This window comes from Falco rusticolus, chromosome 1 (assembly GCF_015220075.1).
Source record: "Falco rusticolus isolate bFalRus1 chromosome 1, bFalRus1.pri, whole genome shotgun sequence".
Taxonomy (NCBI): domain Eukaryota; kingdom Metazoa; phylum Chordata; class Aves; order Falconiformes; family Falconidae; genus Falco; species Falco rusticolus.
The window spans coordinates 102965025-102988178 of record NC_051187.1 but is presented as its reverse complement, the minus strand read 5'-3'; the positions used below and the strand labels follow the sequence as shown (position 1 = coordinate 102988178).

The following is a 23154-nucleotide window of genomic DNA, read 5'->3' as shown; positions in this document are numbered from 1 at the left end:
AGTGCCAAGTAATAAGGTATCTCAAATGTGCGATACAGTCTCTAGCAGAGGGGCTCTTCTGACAAATCAATTGAAGCTAGAATTTTTTTGAAGGGCTGGGGTAGCAGCCTCTGTGAAGTCCAGACTGGGTGTGGCGTGGAGCAACCTGGTGTAGCGGAAGGTGTCGCTGCCCGTGGCAGGGGTGTTGGGTCTTTAAAGTCCCTTCCAACCCACACCGTTGCATGAAGTGTTCTACCATAGCACCCCTGCTAGAGTCACTATGCTGCATGTTTGAGATAAATATGCCGGGGTTTTTCTTTGCCAACACTTCACACACACACACGCCACTTTTTAGCTTTGAAAATACCTTGAACGTGCAAGCAACAGGCACTCGAGCAGGGGGCTGCTTGCTCTACTACTCTGGTCTCTGTAGAACTGGTCTCTGTAGAAGAACTGGGCTCCATAGATTTCTTAAAAAAGCCCCCCGGCTGGTGACAGACTGATCGTTTGTTCGAGGTGTTGCTCCACTGCACTTGTGGAACAAACTTACTGCAGCAAAGGAACAACGGAGGGGGCAGCAGGTGTTATCGCTACCACGGCGCTGCTGTGAACAGAGTTGACAACGAGAGAAGGCATGAACAGCCCAGAGCCAGCAATCTAGAAAAAAAACTTTATTAAAATGAAAGCTGTGCTCTAGCAGTTGCTACCTTGTTAAAAAACTGCCTGCAGAGAATAACTACCTCCATTTTACTACACTTGAGTAGCCCTGTAACATTCCAGCGTGTGCACTGACAAGATAAGTTGCATCTTCTCTTCGAGCAGGAATTTCTACTTAAAACACAGCTCCTTTTTAAAAATGGTTAGAATTGAAGCGCAGCTTCTCTATTTTACCCGTTACCTTCCTCAAATGGATCACAGCAGCTGGCTACAGCGCTGACTGTTTTCAGCCAGTAAGTGCTACAGGTACCTGCCTTCCCTTTCCCTGCTTCACATCTGCAGGCAGGCTCTGCGGTTAGGTCGGAAGCCGTACCCCTGGCTTCACAGGCAGTGAAGGCATTGGATGTGGCAACAGGCAGCAGGTCCTCACTACTGTGACTGCTTGACAAGGCGGAAGGCTTCTAGGAACTCATTGAAGTCGATGTTTCCGTCCTTATTGAAATCAATACTGCGAACTAAGTCGTTGATGCCGTCATCCGTGAGTTCAATGTTCATGTGGGAGCTGAACAGCTTCCACGTTTGGTGGAATTCCTCAAATGAGATGAGACCTGCGAAGGAAGACACAGCCACCTCAGTGCGAGGTCACCACGGGCACTGCTGCATTCAGCACGCCAGGAGGGACCCCTGCTCAGGTTTGACCTCGTCCCACCCTTGCTGCCTGCATATCCTAAAGGCAGCGAAGGAATCCCTCATAATCTATGTTTCACGTGCTGCAACTAAATTTGCTAGCATGGAGAACACTGACTAAGATACAACTGAAAGCAGTAAAGAGACATAATACAATTTGGGAGAAGAAAAGAAGGCAAAGACTGTTGTATTTTTCTCTTTCCTGTAGTAATTTGGTGGCGATGACTGCTTGAAAGTGGGTTAACACTGAAGATCCTGAGTATGCTGCATTACTGTCATCACTATTTTTTTTCCACTGAGCTCCCCCAGAACAACTAATTACTGATTGTCTACCTGGACTGCACACAGGCCTTCAAATTCATCACGTTCGTGGAAACGTGCAATGACATTTCCAAAGCTCTTGAGGGAGGAGAAAGACCCAAGCCTTAAACTATTAAATGAACACTTTTATCGCTGACATGCTGACACATATGTACATAGTAGAATGGAATACAACGCCGTGACTGACACCCTCTGCACACCTGCTTACCTGAATGATCTCTGTCTATGATCCTGAATATGGTCTCCAAGTTGGATCTGTTTCGATAAATGACTTCCAGCAAGCTTGACTGGATGTGCTGAAAGACAACATGGTCACAGTCCCGCCCTTCTGACAACTCTCTGCTTTCCCTGAGCAGTTACTGCAGACCTTCCCAAAATAAAAAATGTTTGCTGCTCTCAAGAGTTTGCCAGCAATGCCCTTTGCATCACGCATGCTTTATGACACAGGACTGTGATGACTGGGCCCTCTGTGCAGCTCTGCATTACAGCACATCATTACAACACTGTCAATTCCAAACAGCTTTTCTGAGCTAACAGGGAAGGCAGTGACTTGGGCTGGTTTTAAACTATTGCAGAGTTGGTTTTGCTGGGTGTAGTTAAGAAACTGCGGCTCAGAATGGAATATAGTTTTCCTACTCAAAAGCTCGCATTCAAAAATACCTCCAGGTTTTGATTTCACGTGCATCATCTGTTTCTACAGTGGCCTGAATGCCTCTGGACTACTTGAATTCATGCAAGTTTTTCCATTGACTTCAGCAGGATTTTGGATTATACAGGATCCATCCACTCTCCTTTCGTACCATACTTGGTTCCACGTGCTGGGGTTCTGGCGAGCCGCTCTGATGGAAGGGGGTGAATCCTTACCTCTTGGCTCCGCTGCTCCATGGCCAGGTCATCCAGCCAGGACTTGTATTCCAGCATGCCGTCCACCGTGCTGCGCACCAGCTGCGGTCTCAGCATTCGCCAGGGCAATCCCAGGCGCAAGACTGACTCCACTGCCGTCGCCCAGTTGCTCAGCGTGATCCTTCCTGTAAGGAAAAGGGAGAGCCATGGAGACCTCCGAGAGATGGGCAGCTGAAAGCATGTGAAGGCAAGTAAAAAGCCTAGAGCAGTACGCACGGCCAGTCTGCTGTGCTGCTGACAGTACTTTGTACTGACTTGAGTACTTTGGTACAGGAAAAAACCCTACGTGGCCATAGCGACATCAGCCACTGCAGGCACAAGCGCACTTGCTGGTCCCCCCAGCCTCAGCGAGCTTTCCGTCACTGCCACGAATCAGGGCTGTGGGACTGCAAATAACAATGGGGAGACCCTTAACTTTGGATGTTTGATTATATCTTTGTGGCTTACAGCCAGGGTCACCCTGCAGATTGTGACCTACACGACTGCACTAGTACATCCTCAGTGACCCAGGAATGTAGAAAAGCCGCTAGTTTAGCAGCCGCTGTAGCAGCTGAATGGGACTTATGTGAACAATTTTGCCGCCAAGGAAGAAAGCAAGAAAGCAGTCCCACCCACAAGCAAGCAGTTCTGCCCACCACCGTGTCCCTTCTCTCCCCAAGCCCACAAATGGACAGATCTCAGCAATGCAGAGCACTCCTGCCAGCCAGAGCATTACCAACTCTCAGCTCCTTCCTTAAGGCTCTGACAGAGGCGGCTGCCACAGAGCACATCCCTCGCTTTCCTCTTCCCAGTGATTTTGGACTCCAGGGATGAAGGGGCCCTAGAGACCACGCAGCCTTTCCCAAGTGACACGTGACAGATGTGTTCCAGATTGTCCTTTCCAACTCTGCATTGACACTCCTGTTCCAAAGGGTTCTACTAGTACCAAGCCTAAATAGCTATACATTAGGCTAATCACCTCTTCCTTCTCCAACACCCCTTCACTATAACGCCACTCTGAGGCATTAGCAGGTTCCCAACAGGGACGCTGAGTAACAGCAAAGGGGACCAACCAACGCTCTGGCAAGGTGTGACACAGCCCCCCTGTGTGACAGTCACTGACAGCTATCGGGGAGGAGTGTCCCAACCAGCCACACACTCAGCTTAGCCGCTCCCACCCTGTCCTACCAGGGCATTAACCTGAGTGTCCCGTGGATCAGATTTACCCGTATTGTCCTTATCGTAGGCCTTGAACGCGCTGATGAGGGCTGAGGTGTGAGCAAAGAGCTTTTCCCGCAAGGCTCGAAAGGCTGACTCCTCCACTCTGCTGATTCTGGAGGATGCAGAAAAGAGAGGAGCGTGTGAAGGACTTGCCACAAGTGCAAGAGAAGCTACACCTTCCCAGTCTTCTGGCCTGTCCACGAACTGCCCGGACCCGACAACTGCTCTGCACAGCTACGGCTGCGTCTCGGTGTTCGTGACAAGGCGCTGCACGCCTGGAGCACGGTTCCCCACAGCTGACGCAGCGAATCCCTGCATGAGTGCGAAGTAACAAAGCAGAAAGGAACCTTGGCAAGGGTCAAAAGTTAGAACTTGACACTGAAAAGAGAAGCTGGAAAATGAGCAGTCTGTAAAAGAGAGCCCCTTTCCAATCTTGTAAAGCTCACATCTCACCCCTTGAGCCTCCCTCAGTAATTTCTGCACACAGCTTGAATCCTCCTCCAGCCCTACTCTTTAGTAAAGCAACCTGTGAGAGTTCAGCTCCGCAGTCAAACTTTCTCAAAGCTCCCGTAGTTTTCCCTTCCAGAATTTTCCCTGGGTAAATACAGAGGAAGCGGAAAGCCTTGCCTTTGGGTCATGGTGAGAGTGTGGGCCGTCTTGTTGGCTTGGTATTGAACAAAATGGGGAACCAGGTCCGGTCCCAGCTTCACGTAGGCTCCTCTGTTGCTGCCAATCTCATAGTAGTTCGAGGCTGAAAATATGGTCAGCACCTAACCCCCAAAAAGAGAGGCATTACAGTCAGTAAATACACCCTGTATTAGATATACACGTATCAGTGAAAGCAACACAACCAATCCCATCTGGAGTCAACAGACTGTGAAAGCACCACGTTTTATGGGGAAAAGGAAGAGCAAGGTGGCGACTGGCCCAGCAGCCTTGCAGGCGGGAGTTTCTGGAGGGCAGCGCTGGTCTGACACGGATCTGGCCATACGCTGGGCTCCTGCGATTTCACTGTACTCGCCCGACAGATTTCTGCTCTCCGCTGCAGTGAGCGGAGTCAGAAGTGCTCCTGTTGAAGTCACCGAAGTGACTCTGAATCTTCTGAGAGCAAAATGTTGCTGCAGCAGCTTAGCAACACCCTCCTGTCCGCCACCTGCAGAAACAGCCGCATTAAGCAGGGGCGATGGCACAAATGGGTTCGGATCTTTCCTCAGCTCCCACGCGCCAGGACACGCTTTGCCTGCACAACAGCTGCCCCCAATGAGGTAGGTGGCTCCAGACTGTCCTGACTTAAGACCTCAGCCAGGAACACACTTAGTAACTCCCAACAAGGCTGTTCCACCGTTCTATGTGTACTTAACAAAGTCCTGTTGCTGAGCTGTACAAGCCACCAGAGAACCCCCACCCTGGCAGGAGGGGAACCCAGGCATCCTTCACCCTCACTGACCTTCCGGCTGTGACAGAACTCGTAGCCCTCTTGCTTGCACTCGTGGGAGCGGATGAGGAACTGCAAGTTGTGCTTCTCGAGGATCTTCTGTGTCACGTCAGGCCCGAAGTAGCAGCCGCCACCTCGCACTGTATTTGCTCTGCAGCCTTCCTGAGGCATGGGGTCGCTCCAGAGGATGTCTAAAACCTGAAAGGATTAGAAAAATTCACTGAATAAAGTGCACCCAGCAGACATTATCCCTCAAATTTTACTAAGCAAATACAGCTCTGTCTCTGACTCCCTCCCTGGACTGCTGCTATTACCATAGTGCAGGGAAGCAGAGATATCTCCTGCATCCCAGCTGAGCCACTGTGCTGCTCCACAGGACTGGCACAGACCTGGCCACCATAGGAGTGACAATATTGATGGCCTGGAGCTACAAGCACACCCAAAGCACCTGGGGGAAGAGGGGTGTCTGTAAAATCAGGCCTGATACGTGCTCTCCCTTTGCTGCCTCTAAGATCTCAGAGTCTTGCCTGTCCTCCTTCATCCCAAAATGCAGGTCCCAGGGCAAGAACACCCAGCAGATCCTGAGGCTGTGAGCAGGCTTAGCATTAAACTCCTTTGCTCTCTCACCAGGACATTCTGCAGCCTCCAGAAATGCAAGTAAGTGCTGATTCAGTAACCACTCTTTGGATTAGAGTTTAATCTCTTTAACCCTGACCTCGATATATAGCTTTATACCGATCTGGTGTGCCATGTGTAACGTGAAGTAAGTAACGATGGTTTCAGAGCGCCCAGAAAGGGCTTACAGACAGACTGCTCTAACAAACAGAAACCAAGTTGCCAGGCTCTGACCTGCCTCGCGGTGCAGCCCAGGTAAAACCACATATTCAGGCTGCTCCTTGTGCCCAAGGTTGCGACTCCGTCAGCAACAAAGGAGATGTGCTCGTTCCTTACAGACAGAGCTGGCTTCACGCACCCCATGTACGCAGCAAGCGATAGAACCGCTGGGCTCTACAACCAGTCTTGTCTGTTCTTTTCTCTCCCCTGCAGTGGATCACGGAAGCCTGTTGCCTCACTCAGTGCCTGAGCAGCAGTTTTATTTATACGACAGCAGATGAGGATTGTGCTAGGAGCAAATGCTGGGACGAAGCCTTGAGCACAGAGAGCCAAAAGCCCGGTGAAGAGGCTGGCTTGCAAGGGTAGGAGAAAGGCGCCAGCAGAGCAGCAGCTGGCACCAGTCTTGCACGCGGCCTATGTGACTCTCGTACACAGCTCTCCAGTCGCTCGGGAACCATGCCACAGGACGGCTGGATGCAGTGCGGGTATCCAACAGAACACCCCCGAGCAGCAGATCTCAGATGCGCACCGTGCAGCCCCTCCTGGCCGCTTACCGCTGAGCGACGAACACCAGCCCGCCTTGGCATACCAAGCAGCAGGTACGAACCAGCACAAACCCCAGCACCTTGCCCACTGGCACTTCAGCACTGAGTTGCTCTGTAACTCCGCTCTATAAAGCACAAAAGCCCCCCTGCAGACACTGACCCATGGATTTTGTACTGAGATTCCTCATCTCAGAGAACACCAGAGGCACCCCCAGCCCACCGCTCGGGGCCTTGCTGGGACTACTCGCCTGCTTCCAGTCCTCCTCGCGAGTCCTGCACGACCCGTCCAGATCCGTCAAAGAGACCATGCTGGAATAGGTGGGCTCCTCCTCCTCTGACTCGCTGATGTCCACCAGCCGGCGGCACCACTCGATTTGCTCCTGCACCGTCTGCCGGACCCACCGAGAGAACTCCTGCCTGTTGCTCATGCTGGGCGCGGGGGCTGGCCGGGGCTGCGGAAACAAGCTGGGGGCTGCCTCCTTCTCTGCTGGGTCGGCCTCTGTTTTGCTCTCCCTGTTTATTTCCTGTATTTCCACATTTCTATTCGAATCCTTTCTTTTCTTCCCTCTTAATACAGAAATGAACTGAAAGAGGTAAGAGAAGAGAGCTGATCGCACCACTTGGGGCTTGGAAAGCTACATCTCCAGCTCGAGCACCTTCCATTGGCAGGCTGCCAAGTGACCCCCGCCTCAATTCCCTTCGCTGCCATCAAATGCCGATTAATTGTGGGAGATTACTAACTAGTGCTATCCTCTCGGATGTGCTGTTCCAGGTTTACAGCTGAGGCCCCACATCCATCCTGACTACACATCTGTCTCTCTCCCCTTCATGGACTTTATGCTTCACAAAAGGCAGCGTACATGGATTTAATGTGCAATGGGAACCAGGTGGCAGAACAAGGGAAGGACTCGTGACTAAGCTTAGTGCTTGTCGTTCCATTTGGAGAAGGGAAGCAGCATTTCTCCACTAGAAGGTGAGGCAGAGACAAGTTAAATGACTTATCAAAATCCTTCTGGAAAAGTGGGGGGAAAACAGGGTAAGGAACTGTGGGACAAAGTCTCTTCATCACTGTGTTTTTACAGTCGGCACCGGCACATTGATTTACCTGTGCTGTTACCTACCACTTCCCTGGCTATGATCCTTACACCTTCCAGAAGCCAAGAATGCTTTCTCCCTTCACACCCCCTGCACACACACTATTAAAGCAAAGTGATCCGCTCCAAGTCTACCTAAACACAGCTTATCTAGGGAAGACCATCCTTTAGGTTTGTCTCATTATCAGCCAGGTTGACATGTAGGAAAATAAGCTCCTCACCACAAATCAGCAACACTGTTGTCTCTTGCAATATCTAGGAAATAAAACCTACTTTGTTCCTTTGAATTTTCTCAAGCACGTCCAGGTCGGTGGTGTCAGAGATGCCCCCGTGTATGATGAGGACTTTCTGATCAATCAGGGTGGCCAGGGGCAGCCAGCAGAAGACATTCTGAATCATCTTCAAGATTTTCTTCCCGTGCACCTAGGAGGACAGGAGAAAAGATGAAGCATCAAGCCTAAGTCCACCTCTTACGCAGTAAAGGAGACAGAAACATACACCTACCTTGTATTTCTGCATTACTTCCTTGGTGAACCCATAGCTAAAGGAAGAGGAGAAAGCAAGTTCAGTGGGACTTTGCAGCGACACACTTGACATCGCTATCGGCCCCACACAGAACCCGTACCGTAAGTTGACCATGTGGTCCTCATGGTTCCCGCGGTTGAGATGAACCTCGTTTGGATAGATCAAAAGGAAGGTAAAGAGGATGATGAGGATCTCAAGGGACTGTTTGCCTCTGTCTACGAAGTCCCCGTTGAACACGTAGGACTTGGAAGGGGAAGGAAGGCCATTCTGTAAAAGCAAGGAACAGGTGGGGGTTACAAGAGCCCTGCCCATGATGTCCACAAACCTCCCTTCCGCCAGCCACACGCTTGCTCACTCTTGTCCCAGGTTACCTTGTACAATAGATCCTGACTCTTATTTTTATCCTGTAGGCTCCCAGTGGCAAAGGCACTGAAAAGTGAAAGCTGGCAGTCAGGAAGGGTTGCCATTGGTATCAGCACTTAAAAAAAAATGTCCACTGGCACTTCCCAAACGTACACATATATCAGATATCAAAGTCAGGAATAAGCTGCTGCTTTGTGAAGCCGTTTTAAACTAACCAAACAGCTGGAGAATCACATGTAGGGGCCCAATTCTGCAAACAGTTCTCAGCATTATCCATGCGATACCTCTCACAACACCTGGACAGCCTCCCTCTCCAAATACAGTGCCTACCTTATAAAATATGAGGAACAAGTCATCCAGCTGGCCATGCAAGTCTCCTAACAGGCACAAAAAGAAAAGTCACGGTATGTTTAACTTAAGAAGACACCAAAAATAATTTCCTAGGAACTATCTCCTCTAGAAATTAATGACCACTGAAATACTTTGAGAAGTTCAAGGTACAGGTTTCCTTACATCGAGGCAGTGTGCCTGAAGGAAAAGGACATGATGTAAAGGCTTGAGCTGAAGCCTGGGAAGGACAGCAAAAAACCTACAACAGCTTCTGAAGACTCTGATTCAGAAGCTTTGTTCATTTATCTGTAACGATAACGCAACATGGCACAAGAAACTGCCTTCAATCATTACGTGGGAGAAAGCTGTGCATACAAAATACTAAACTAAATTCTCATCTCACATGATATTGGACAGAGAGGTTTGTTTTCCAGAAGCTGACTGCATGCAAAAGTCTGTGCTAAGTACCTCATTTCAGAAATATCTCAAAGTTTAAACGTTAATCCTAGAGTAGGAAAATACTGGTGAAAAGCTTTGTCTCTTTCAAATTTACTTGACAGGATGCAAAGACATATTAGCAATCTGGATCTGCAGGCATACACTGCTGCTAATGAAGGCTCAGCCAAAACAGCTTCAGGACTTTGTTGTTTGAATAATCCCAGGCCACAGGACAGAACAGAAAATTACTTGAGTTTTGAGGTCGACTGGGTGCAGTTTCTGTGGTTTGGTAAAACAACTCCAAGTTTGGGGCAACAGGACAGAGACAACTTGGAATCCAGTTGAGTAATGCTTTAAATCTTTGCTGTAATGTGTAACAAATCTAAGAGCCGCAGGCCATCATTAGCACCTTTCACCTTCCCGTAGACGAATGTACATCCTCTTCCATTCATACCTCCTCCTCTCCTTGCATTTGTATGATCACCATGCCAGCACCACTGCTACAGCAGGCTGTGCAAGCTGAATGTTACCATCCAGGGGCAGGGTTTGTAAATGACGTATCCCAAATAGACTACAGACAGACAAACCACCTTCCCTCAACACCCCCACCCATTCTAGATCAAGCAGAAATAGGGTCACGATGCAAGTGTGCTCCCTCCTCTCTCCAGGCTGGTCTTTGTAGCAGCTCACATACCGCATCCCAGCGTAACCCCGATATTTTAGGCAGCCCCACTCGCCTCTCAACACGACATGCATTTTGCTGACAGACTGCATTTGTGTTCTGCATTTGGTGCAGAGCAGGGCATCATGCAGATGCTACCATTTTGTATCTTTCCCACCCTTCCAGGTGGGTTTTCTGCCCCAGAGACCGCACGGTGCCCTCCCACCCAGACGTACCGCACACGGTGACCTCCTCACTGTAGCAGGTGGAGACGTGACTGATGTTTGGCAACTGCTTGAGATGCTTCCTGGTCTCATGCAGAAGGTTTAAGACATAGCGAGGATGGAGCTGCTACTAGGAGAAAGCGAAGGGATTAAAGCAGGAAATCAGTGACCTCGGAGCAGCAGCACAGCTTTGTCTGCAAAGGCCCCAAGGACCCACCACGGTAGCCGGGATGGCAGAAACTCTCGCTGGGATGACACTCGGTGCTGACCTACGGGCTTACAAACTAGATGAGGCAAATACTGGGAGACAGCAGGACAGAAGATATTCACCCAAAGCAGCCCAGCCTCAGCACTGGTAGGGCAGGCAGGAGAACCCAAAAGCCCTAGTACCCTGTGGACAAGGCGATATCTGCCAGGCAACACCACCTGCTAGAGCAGCAGAACTTCCAGCCCAGTATCACAGGTAAGAAGCTGCTCCTCTAGATCTTTATCTTTGGCTTTTCCACATTAAACCAGCCTGTGAGCAGCCACGTGTCCCGTAGGAATATGTTCGCTCAAAGCCAGGGAGTAGGTATTTAATGTTAGTCGAGACGATAGAGACCTCTGCTTTAGAAGTTTTTTTGTTTGGAGAAGGGATGTTTTGGCCTATTTTGCAGTTCAGCGCCTTGACTGAGGGATGGCAGCAGAATGCTGCAATGGTGCAAGGACTTGTCTTAGTGCTGCTGAATTTGTTCTGGGCTTTACATTTTAGATGAGTCAAAGTTGCATGGCACAAAACATACATTTAATCAGCTGCTTCCATCTAGACCATCCTCTAGTTTTTTAACAAATTGAGGAATTGCAACAAGAAAATGACAGAATGGTTCAACATGGACTGTTGTGTTGTTTTTTTTCTTTTAAAATGAAATTCTGGTTAATATCAATGCACACCTCCAAAAAGTTTTCCATTTTCTGAGAACTGCATTTTCAGAAGGGAAAAAAGTTCCTGTGGCAGGTAGAAATATCGTATCATTTCCATCCCCCTTTGCTTAAAACAGCCTGCCAGCTCGTTATACTCCAAGCAGCTTAGCTTGTTAGGAAGGCTAAAAGCAAATTATCTGTCCTACACGCCTGCCTAGAAAAGGGGAAAGCGTGGTTCCTTTTGGGATCCTTACTTGTTTCTGTTTGAAAGCTTCCAGCAAGGCAGTCGCCTGGTCAGGAAGGAGTGGGAAAGAAAGACGGGGTCCAGTGTAGGAGTCTGGCACTTCCATGGATTCATAGTCACAGTATTTTTCCAGCTCTGCCTCTTTGAAGCTTTCCCCGCTTATGAACATGCGACTGATAAAATCCCCTGGGTGGCAAATTGGTCGGTTTGGTTGTGTGTGGTTTTTTTTAAGAAAAGAAAGAGAAGAAAAAGTTAAGTTGGCTCAAAACACCACTCTTATAATTTGCTAAAGGCAAGGTGTGTTTGGTTAGGCTAGAGCCCATGAGCCACAGCAGTGGCGGAGGCTAGTTCCTGGTCTGACACCAGTACAGAATTTGCAGTGGGGACAAGGCTGCAGGGAGAAGTTTCCACGTGCTCTGTGTCCAGCAGTACTGGCAGCTATGCTCATCTCTGCAAAACTCTGGTAAAGCCAGATGGACACCAGTTGCCATGGCTAATTGAAATCTTATTTCCAATGACATGCAAAAGCAAATTGTATAATAAGGAACTATCTTCTAAGTCCCACTGTTTTTTCTAAGCTTGCACCAACATTCTCAGTGTTGCACAAAATTTGTATAAAACACGTCATATTTTATCGCTTTAGCACCTCAGAGCCTAACTCAAGGAACAGGACATCACTGTTCTGTTTTATACAGACACTGAAAAGAAATATTTTCCTCAGCAGAGCTTTGCTGTAAAATGCGTGGGGTGGGTGTGAGAAAAAAGGTGCCAGTTTGAAAGAAAGAAGCAAGCACTTCAGCAGGTTATGATCAGCAAAGCAAACAGTTAATTTTGACTTACTCCCATCAGATTTCAGAGCTAAGCGTATTAGCACGTTCCCAGCACTAACAAATAACTTACAATGCTCTCTGCAGGCTCAGGAAGGTACCGTATTGGTTCCTACAGCACTTCTCCCCGCCAATGCCCCAGTTTAAGTGAGAGACTAAATATAAAGCAGACACCCTAGAGCACAGTTCCCTGAAGATGGATTCTGTTGCTTCAGAAATGGACTGCAAAGCCCTGGTTACCAGGGATCACTGAAAAAAGGCACATTTCTAATACTGCTTGTAGAAAACATACTGAGCTTTATTCCCCCTTCCAGCTCCTAAGGAGCAGGAATTGCCTCACATCCCTCACACAGCTCGGACAGTCTCCAGACAATTCACTCCCTATCCAAATTCCCGATGCCAGACACTTTTGGCCCCCTTTGCCATCCTGAAGGGCCAGCATGGGGCAACGAAGCATACAGGGGGCAACCGTCTGAGCTGCTGGCGCCGTATCTATCAATGGCACATAGAAACTTACTCTCTTTACTGCTGCTTGGCGTGAAGTGGTCCACGAGGTAACTGAAGAAGTTGTGAAGCTGTGAGAAGAGAGAGAGCCCATCGTCATTCAGCCTGGAACGAAATTCTGCAGAGTGGCAACTTAACATGACCTTCTTTCTGGAAGTATTATCTATGCCCTTCTCGTGTTGTTTGGTACATACCACAAATCACAGCATACCAACTCCAGTTCTGAGTATCTTGTGATGAAGTCAAAGCAGCAGCTTTACCTTCAGCCATACAGAGAGAAGTACACCTACAAGCCCGCCCTCTCCCCGCCTGACAGCAAAGCAACCGTGTAAGAGAATATTAATCAAAGTTAAAGTATAACAAGCTAACTAGGCTTGCCTATTGTGTTTGGACTCAGGAAAAACAATGGTAAATGGTCCTTATGGCTTGCTTTCAAGACTCATTAGTAGGGTTTCATCAGACATAAGCAGGAAAACAACAGGCTAAAAAGGGGCAGGAAGCCCAGTCCTTGGCCCACTGAAGCACTTGTGGGGTTACCAGCCAGTAGCCAGAAACGACTGAGACTGTGGCACAAGAAACCACCCTGCTATGTATTTTCCTACATACTCTTTTCCTTGGTGCTTTACCTTGATCTGATCCTGCTCACAAGCGTACTCAATGGATTGAAAGATTCTCCAGGTGCAACGCCGGCGCATTTCCAGCCGAGCAACATGGCGCCGGTACCACCGTTGGATCAAGACAGCTGCCTTGAAAGCTAGGGGACAGAAACAGAACCAACGTGCTGAGCACCGGTGGCTGCAGCCGAGGGACCCGGCTACCGTTCCTTTCCTGACCCTGAAAACTGAAGAGGGACCTTTCTTGTTCAGGAGCTAATTTTTAGGAAAGGTGTTCTGATGCCTAAATACTGAGGATAACAAAACACCCACTCCTTTTCACCACATGACAAGAGGCTGATCTGACCCTGCTTGAGCAGAGACCACTGAAGCGCTTCTAAACATCACTGCTGGCTCCTCAGCACCAGCGTTACCGACAGCTTACTAGGGTGTAAATATCAAACACGTTCTTCAGAATTAATAGACAATTTCCTCCCTTTCTATCTACCTTGATCATTTTCATGCCTCTCTTACAGTCTAGGTACTGGGGCTTCAGGAGACCAGAGATTTGACTGAGGCCACACAAGGAGTTGGGGGAAAACAAGACACTGAGTCCCCTTTCAGAGCCTTAAAAATACAGGGTTTGCCTGCCTGCCTTTAAGCCAAATAATACCTCAGTTTCTGTGGTTCTGGACAAATTTCAGAAGGAATCTGTTCTAGCATAAGTGTTAACATACCATTACCCTGGAACAAAATAAAGACAAAATGAACACCCACAGTGAAGAGGGAGATAGATCTTTGGCCACTGAATGACACAGAAGGAATGAAATGCCAGGAATTTGCAGATGCCTGCTCGTGGTTCAATCCACAGCCAGCACTGGTACCACGCTCTTCCCTCCAAATGATGCCTATTTGCCCTGATCTTTAAAACATAACCATTCCTCTGCATTTCCCCAATTCCAGTGTTTTTCATTAAAAATGCATATTTATGGGGTGTGTGCATATTTAAAGCGAAGTACGTTGGTGCAGTTTCCCATTTCCTTTTCCAAGTTCTGCCATAGAACTCTAGGTACCTCTAGAGCAGGGGTCCTCAAACTATGGCCCGCGGGCTGGATACGGCCCCCCAGGGTCCTCAATCCGGCCCCTGGTATTTACAGACACCCCCTGACCCCCCCTCCCTGCCGGGGGTTGGGGGGGGAAACCAAGCAGCCGCAGATGGCTGCCTGCCGCTTCATCCGTGCACCGGCCCCCTGGTTAAAAAGTTTGAGGACCCCTGCTCTAGAACCTCTTCCATCCTCCTTAGCTGGTCTTGACCCCATTTGGACCACCTGGTTACTTTACAACACCTTGCCAACCAGCTCTGCTACTTGGCATCTCTCTTTTGATTACGCTCTGTGTTCCTTCCTGATCATTTCTGGAGCTCTACCCTAGAGACCTACATTTAAAATACTTTCTAACGATAGCTGGTATTCCCTTGGCATCTGGTTTGCAGGAGCGCACTGCCGCTTTCACCAAAGCAGGGAGAGTAATGGGGTGCAGTGGTGGTGGTGGTGGTGGTGGTGGAGGAGAAACTTTAGGAAAAAGAAGGAAATCCCCCACCCCTACCCCAAGAGCTGCTAAGTACTGGCAAGAGACAAAAAGGTCACATTAATTCAATTAGCTTGCAATAATTATAAAACGTAAACCATCCTCCATGCACTTCAGCAGGAAACACTGACCTTTATCTAAATAAGATATCCTGATGGCTTATGTATTGAAAATAATACTCCTTCTAAATTATGCTACTGTTACAGTGCTGGGAGCTGGAGAGCACAAAAAGGGAAGAGCTGCTGCTATTGTGCAGCTGGGAAACCGAGTCATGTTGAAGTCATGGGCAAGCAGGTAAGACCAGGCCAGCCTTAATTCAAGAATAACTTAGATATTCTTTGCCCGAGCCCCATATCTTGTTGAGCAAATGCTTACTGATCTGCTGAGCTATGCAAAACTAAAAAAGGCTGGCTTTTTTTTCAGCAGTTTGGTTCTCCTGACAGTATCTCTTCAAGCCTCCGTTATAAAAGACCCAACACCAGCTGCTTTACTCCCTGTACAGTAATTTGGCTGGCATGTAACCAGAATCACAGTCACAATCACTCTCCAAAATAAACAATTTTAGAATATCTTGCATTCCTCTAAGAGTGGATAAATGCCCATTTACTGTGGTATGTCAGATGCATTTCAAATGAATGCCAAGCAGAAATTCAGAGTTATGAATCCACATATACCAATGAAAACTAGATCCCGTAAAACAATAAAAATAAAGTCTATGAAAGACTTGTTATCAAGCGCGCAGTGAGCATATATACCACCATTCACAGCATTTTAAGCTCCAGATGGGTGAGGCATTGGATTTTTACACTACTTTTTACAGAGTCTGACCCTGCAACTGAAAAAGCCAGGTATTCTAATTGACCAGCTTACCTGGGTGAGTTTCATCTGGCAGTGTTTGTACTAGTTTAGAAAAAAATAATAAAAAAGGAAAAGAAAGAGATTTATCCACATTTTATGAGGATCCAAGCAGTAAACTGAATCATACATCATCATATAAGCTACTGAAAGCATGCCAAAGGCAGCACTCTAACCAAAATACGCCAGTTCAGCGTAGCTCATGCGTCAGCTTATGGAAAAGGAGCCTGCGCCCTCTCTTGGGTTCCCCATCCCCTTTTTCACTCAAGTGCAGGGCCAGTTCAATAGAGTTCTGCTGGCTACGTTTTCCATTGGGAACAGCCTCTGGGCCTTCTACAAGGGGGACAGGATGACACCTGGCATGTTACACTTGGGTGGAAAGTCCTAAGTGGCTCCACATCTGCAGATCACCAGATCTGAAGGATTTTGAGAATCAGATGCAAGAAATTCAGAGAGGTTTTACTGCCATGGGAAACTGTAGGTGAGGTATCAGATCTAATGCAGAATTTTAAATAAGTAACTAGTTTTATGGTACACTTTGTTTGTTATAGGCAAGCCATTATCATAAAATAGCCCTGAACTTAGAATCACAGACTCACAGAACGGTTTGGGCTGGAAGGGACCTTCAAGACCCTCCAGTTCCCACTCCCTGCCATGGGTAGGGACACCTTCCACCAGAGCAGGTGGCTCCAAGCCCTGTCCAGCCTGGCCTTGAGCACTGCCAGGGATGGGGCACCCTGTGGCAGCGCCCAGACTGCAGGGGCAACCTTGTGGCAGCACCTCGCCACCCTCACGGTAAAGAACGTCTTCGTTCCATTTAATCTAAATCCATGGTACTCTGGTGCTATAGACAACAGACATACCTAGCTTACTTAAATAAAAGGTGGAGTTTTTCAGCAAAGAAAAATCACAAACAAAAAAAGACTAAGTCACAACAGTATCCCTGCTTGCTTTATTTCTCCATGCCATCACTATTTTTCTTTTCAAAGCACTTGCAGGTTGCACCATACTGCTGTTATGCCAGTGCTGATGACTGAATGATTCAAACACCACAGTAATCTCTTTACTTTTTTACACTTCCTTATGTGTAAAGTCTCACTCATAAACTCCCTTTGTTCCACAGCAGACCTAAACACACCCCCAGAAAATGGATACTATCATACTGAGGGTTTCATAAATACAAGTCGTTGCATACATACAGAGAGCCATAAACAACAGATTAGCAAAGATTAAGAGCATTTCGCTGATGTAATTAGGAAAAAGCACACTTTTTGCTTTTCAGCTTTTCTTAGCCACACCATCTTACCTTCTTCAGAGCCAGATTTATTCTGGCTTTGCTAATGCTTCTGCTTTATCAGTCCTACGCCAGTAACAGTCTTTAAAAAAGGAGCCCTGCAGCAGCAGCAGGGTGATACCGTCTGTCTTGCTGTCAGCACATGGCGACACACACGTCAGCCAGCAACTGATTAATCCATTGGATGTTAGTTCAAAGAGAACTGCTATTTGCTGCTTCATTTCTGGTCAGGTTTTGCTTGATTTTAATCTAACCCTGGTCTAAACACCCGTTTTTTTCTCAAGCCTGTTGGTCTTCTGTCTGACAGCTGAGACTCCTTGTCACAGGATACTGCAAGACAAAACCTCGCCTCAATACTATCAAGAAAACCAGGTAACTCGGGAAAGAAACATATCCACTGCAGCCTCCCAGCAGCATGTGCAGGAGCAGACAGGAAAAGATTACCTTTCAAAGAATCACTCACCATTTTCAGACTTCTGCAGGGAGTACTTGTAGTTGACATTTACAGAACTACCAGATCCCATGTTCTACGACCGATGCTCCTAGGACATTGCAGGCTGATCCAGTATCATCAAAACCACGGAAGAGATGCAGGAAAGACCATCCGGTCACCAATCAAATCAGCTGCAATGTCCCACAGTGCCAAGAATCTATAATTAAAGATAGTAACACTTAAGACCAATGAGCAGATGACCAACTGTATCTTCCACTACCAGGTTTTTCCAGCTACTTTGATATCTTTTAGACAATCTGAGGTGAGGATTTCTGTCCCACTATTTCAAATTTCAAGTCAGCTACATAAATAGGAATCATTTCAGCACCTTTCCTAAAAAAAAAAAAAAAAAAAAAAAAAAAAAAAGCAGAGATTGCATAGCCAGGTACTGTAACTGTACAGAAGATGTATAGATCGGGCATTTGTGTACCCTTACAGTGCTTCACATGCCTGATTTTGGGATCCCATTGCTTAGCAATATGGCAGTCTTTGACCAGAGCCTTCATTTCAGATGCTACAATAAAATAATCTTGAGCTCTGAGAGCAGACTGCACGTCCGAACCCTCGTGCTTTCTCCCCGCTCCTCATGCATAGCTGAAGCAACTGGACAAAGGTGCTAAAATACTGCACGTGACCGCTCATGGGAGGCAGTCATAGGCTGTATAGGAGGAAAAAAAAATTTAGTACTGATCAGGAACTATAAAAGTCATTAAGTTGCTTCATTAACAATTGGTATATGTAGACAAATCATCACGCATGTAGCCATCTGAAGGATAACTCATTATGAGAGATGAACACACAGATGGTATTTAAATCTATTTGCAGTACAACAGGTAGAGGGGAGGTAAGTCTAAAATAACAATTGGCTATCATAAGAAAATAATCAGCTTTGTTAAACACTGCTTTCCTCACCTCATGGATCTGCTGGAGTGTGGGAGCTTATTATTATACCACTAGTTGCTCCAATCCTGGCCAGTATAAAAGGCCAGGACAGCCAAACTTTTGTCACTTTACTACTGTGGAAAGCTCTGGTCAGAGCAAATGGATCCTGTTTTGAGATGAGGTCAAATTCAGAAATCTCTCACTTTGAGGACAACCAGAATGTCATCCACAGTCAGACATGTTTCTTCTGGGATGTAAACCCAGTCACATACTGCAGCTGAAGCGGTCCCAGGCTGTATCGCTTAAGAGTTACACGGATTTTTATTCTAACCCAGAACTGGGGGAGGAGAAAGCTGAGAGAGGGAGGGAAGATAATAAACACCTGTAAAACCGTTAAGCCCGGTGCTAGCAGGTGACCACAGCTCAAAGGACTTTGAAAGGTCACACAGGACAGCGTGACCACAGAGGCACTTCTCCCCAGCAGAGGGAAAAGCCCTTCTCCTTTACTCCCCGCCATCCCTTTGCCTCCTTCAATCTCTTTCCACCTAACCCACGTCTTTCTTCTCAAAACAGCCACAGAGCTGCACACACGCTAATTGAGGGAAGGTGTCCGGTGCTGGCTAAGGTGCGTACACGCAGGCTTTGCTCAGGAGGATGAGCCCTGCTACGCAACATTTCAGCATGGGGAGTTTCTAAGGCAGATGAAATGCCAAAACTCCCTACCTTGCCCAGGATGCTCAACAGCATGACGGCATCTTCACAATAACGAGTGATGCCACAGGAGGTTCCATAGCAATGCTCTCAACAAAATACCAATCACTCCGGTTTTATTCTAACAATGTTGTTTTATATCAGTGTCAAGAAACGGCCTGAAATCACTGCAGGATTACACCCAATTAAATCTGGTGTTTTATGGCCTTTGTGCTTAAATAATGCAGGTACTCTGACAACCTTTCAGACCATTAAATACTCAAATGGAAACTGCACACAAAAATCGGAATCCCTAGCACTTAAAGCACTTATTTGTAACCTCCTATACAAGGCAAATCCCATTTCAGGAAAAACTAATTTTCAAGCTCAGAATTTCTGAGTGTAGAACTGTAACTCCCATCCGACTATCCAAACAAAAATTTCTTTTCAAAGACACAGATCTGAAGATTTCAGCAAGTAGCAGCTAAGCAGAGAAGCAACAGCACGAAGGATTCGCTCTGTATCAGGATCTTGCTTTGGAAACAGCCACCCCCAAGCACCTCCCCTTACTGCGTGCTAGTATAACCCAGCAGGGCAGTCTGAAACAGCCCGACACGGATTCCTTTCAGATGAAATGACACCAGAAGACACACTCCAGCTCCTGATGGGAGCTCAGTCCACAGGACCCAATTCAAGCCAGTCCCAAGAGAAATCCCTGAAGGGCTGACCGCTGGAGCTCAATACAGCCTGGCGCACCTGGATGTATCTTCAGCGCCGCTCAGGAGCCTGGCAGCACCAGCTTGAGGCAGACGGGTGCTTCAGCTTTTTGGAAGAGTCGGGTGCCTTTTAAGATATCTGTAAAAAGTACTTTTTGCAGGAACTAGAAAACTTCCAGATCACTTTTTAAAAATGGAGAACAAATCTGAAGCAAACACTTAAGTACAGAGTTGGGTACTTTGCTGGTTTAGGATGTGTTCAGGGGTACTGCCTATCTGTTGTGATAAAATGGGACCTTGGATTTGAGATCGCCTTTGGAAACACAGAATAGAACTTTTCCTCTTTTCCCTCCAAAACAAACATTTGTTATTTGGATGGCCCTACTTTAAACATACATTTTGGCCATCCTTGCTGAGAGGAATGGTCTAGTATTAGGGTCCCAGAGAGCAAGCAGAGGCACCTACCTATTTACGTTACCGTGAACTGTCTTGTCAACAGATCTCTCCCAAGCAATTCCTGGACCTGTGAACTTTTTCACTTTGCTATTTTTCTGAGCGCCACAGCCTGAGCAAAGGAGCGCACAGCAGTAAACCAGGGACTCCAGATGGAATCAAACCTGTTTCAAGGGTGGGAAGAGCAAGGAGGAAAGAGAGGCAGTCCAGCTGCTCAGCACCTCTGATCCCTCCTCATCCACCCAACAGCAATGTGCACCGCTCCCCTTCCTAAAACCTTGTACCCAAGAAAAAGATGAACAGAGGCCCATAAAGACACAGCCTGGAAGACATGATGAAGTTGAACAGTGATGAAGCTGAACCTCAAACACAGGCTGCATTACACAACCAAGACAAAACAATGCATCTAGAAAACAGCCGGCTAAACTGCTCCTTTCTCACCGTGCTCTTGGCCACCATTCCCCTCCTGCAGAGATATTTACATTTTCTCTGGTGCAGCAAAAAACTCCTCTGAAAGAGACTTTCCTCACACCTGAGAAGCTGTAATACATTCATACGAGGCTCTCCCCTGGTACGTGCCACTGCATAGAGCATCTGCTAGCACACACACGCGCTCATCAAAGCGAGGCGATAAAACCTGCTGCATTCACTTACACCAGAGCAGAACTACCACCACAATAAAAGCATGGGCACAAGAGCTACACGTAGACACAGACAACTAACGGAACAAGAAAGTTCGGTGCCTCAGCAGAAGAACACAGACATAGAAAAGACGCACATTCCCTGTTCACCCGAGGTAGCGTTACTGAAGGCAGGAGAAACACAGAAAAGCCAGATTCCACATACACTTCCCAAGCCAACAGATAACATACTTGGTTTTGCAGCTTTTAAAACACAAGCTGCCGACTCGTTTAATAATACCATATAATAGACATAAAACTCATTAAAGGAAAACTTGCACAAATCCATTTGTGTCAACCACCCCAAAACAACAAAAGCCTAAGTAAATCTCCTGACTTACTGTAAGTATTACTTTAGCTCTGTCAAAACCAAAGCAGGTGACAGCATTTTGAATCAAACCCCACACACTGCGTCGCATCACTGAGCTTGTCCACATTATAGATCTGTGCAGTTTGGTGCTCCACGCCCACGAATCAAAGGCTTCCTGCATGGAATGCCAAAGTGAACACGAAGCTAACTCCGGAACAGCGGGGCTCCCAGGGAAGATGACACGCTTCGCATATCACCTGCACAGCCAAGCCCCCACTAACTTGACAATTTTATGGACATTTGAACAACTGAGGGAAGACATGAGCAGAACATGGAAGGCACAATAGGATACAACAGACTCACCGAAAGTTTACTAAGGAAAATAACTGGAAGAGATGCCAGAAGGAAACAGAAATTTGAATTTCTGCTAAAAGAAAAAGAGCTGTTTAAAAGCTACAGATTAATTTAAAAAAAGAAAGAAAATTAAATACTTCTCCCAAGAATAAAAATGCTAGCTAGCACTAAGGGAACTGATGATCCTGCCTTGCTCTCCTAGAGCAAATACCTATGTATGACCCACGTGTACATTAGACTCGGCATGTCTTGCAGCTGGAAACAAGGTGGTGAAGCTTGTTTTATTTTACACATGCACTGACCTCTGCACCTGCACAGTTACTGCAGGGCCAAAAAGGGGAATTTCAGATAGAAAACTCGTCACTGCAGTTTTATACAGCTTAACGTACAAAAAGGATATTTCACCTCAAATTATGGGTGCCAAGTAACTAGTTCTGAACACAAAACATCATTACAGAGAAATAAAAAAGCAACTTACCTTGCCACTGATTTCTAACTCATGGACTTATTAAGGTAGACACAACAGAAGGTCTCCACTTTAACAATATTTTTTTTCTGTTCAGTACCCAAACTGATCCCTGAAGTGATTTGCTTGATGACTGATTCAGAAACCCCTCTTCAAAATCTAAATCATCAAGTAAGCTGTTCCCTTGGGCACGCAGCAGAAAGTGCCGTGGTCTTTCAGCACCCACAGTACAGAATGTGTGCGCTGTTCTGCAACAAGCACAGACTCTTCGATTTATTTACTGCAGTTGTTTTGAGCAGCCTTAAGAATCCTCTCCCATGTGACACTTAAGAAAGGCTACAGATCTGAAATGGATTAGGATTACTGAAAAGGATTATGAATGAGAAATACGGCATGTTGGCCTCTCTCATCTTAAGTCAGCTCTTACACACTTTCAAGTTGCCTTCTGCCAAATGCAAAACTCCTGCAGGCAAAAGAACTAAAAGGTTTCACCTGCTCCCTATGTTGAGCTGAAAAATCTTCTGGGCTTTGTAGCTAGGGAATCTGTACTACAGAAATGAAAGGGTGGAAGAAGCAAGGATAATGTATTTAACTTAGAATTGTTAAGTAATTAAATAGAACTAAGTCATGAATCTGACTGGCTTGAGAAAGCAGAAAAGCTGGTTTACTTCCCAGACTCCAAAAAGCGAATGCACAAAGCAGATGAAATCTCAAACAGAAGGACAATCAGCAAACAATTCACGCAAGGAGAAATGATCCTCCTTCTTTTAAAAACAAACAGGACACCACAAACCACCCAAATCCTCCAAAACCAATGAGCTCTACGTTTTCACATTTCCAGCACTGTTAAGACAGTTTTATTTAAGGCATTAACAATCCTGTCTCTCTGCATTTCTATCAAATTTCAACTCTTACACAAAAGCAGCTCAACACGTTTCACGGGTTAAATCATCTAGTGTGTAAGATGTGTCATTTGCCATTTTCTTAGTGTTTATATTTTTAGCTTGTCATTAAACGAAGACCAGAAAGATAGGTGTCCTTTTGGTTAGCAAAAAATCTATTCAAGTTGGCATAAAGGCTTTATTTTGCTGGCAATCAGGAAGTCTGAAC

At 46.8% G+C, this 23154-nt stretch overlaps 1 protein-coding gene across 7 annotated transcripts; it reads right to left on the bottom strand.

Annotated features, from left to right (window-relative positions):
* Positions 1–627: 627 nt before the first annotated feature.
* On the bottom strand, positions 628–22362 carry PPEF2 (protein phosphatase with EF-hand domain 2). Of its 7 annotated transcripts, XM_037392439.1 has the most exons (18): positions 22057–22359; positions 17464–17650; positions 15722–15751; positions 13298–13425; positions 12685–12742; positions 11351–11526; positions 10209–10323; positions 8874–8920; positions 8281–8447; positions 8160–8196; positions 7929–8078; positions 6810–7145; positions 5195–5380; positions 4375–4517; positions 3753–3859; positions 2509–2672; positions 1853–1940; positions 628–1244 (listed from the first exon to the last, which is right to left on the bottom strand). In XM_037392439.1, the coding sequence occupies exons 2-18, from the start codon at positions 17522–17524 to the stop codon at positions 1066–1068; spliced, it is 2172 nt and encodes a 723-aa protein (XP_037248336.1). In that variant the 5' UTR covers positions 17525–17650; positions 22057–22359; the 3' UTR covers positions 628–1065. The 7 variants fall into 7 exon arrangements, with proteins under 7 accessions (XP_037248336.1, XP_037248346.1, XP_037248373.1 ...); XM_037392449.1 differs by lacking the exon at positions 15722–15751 and having other exon boundaries at positions 22057–22357; XM_037392476.1 differs by lacking the exon at positions 11351–11526 and having other exon boundaries at positions 22057–22352.
* Positions 22363–23154: the final 792 nt, after the last annotated feature.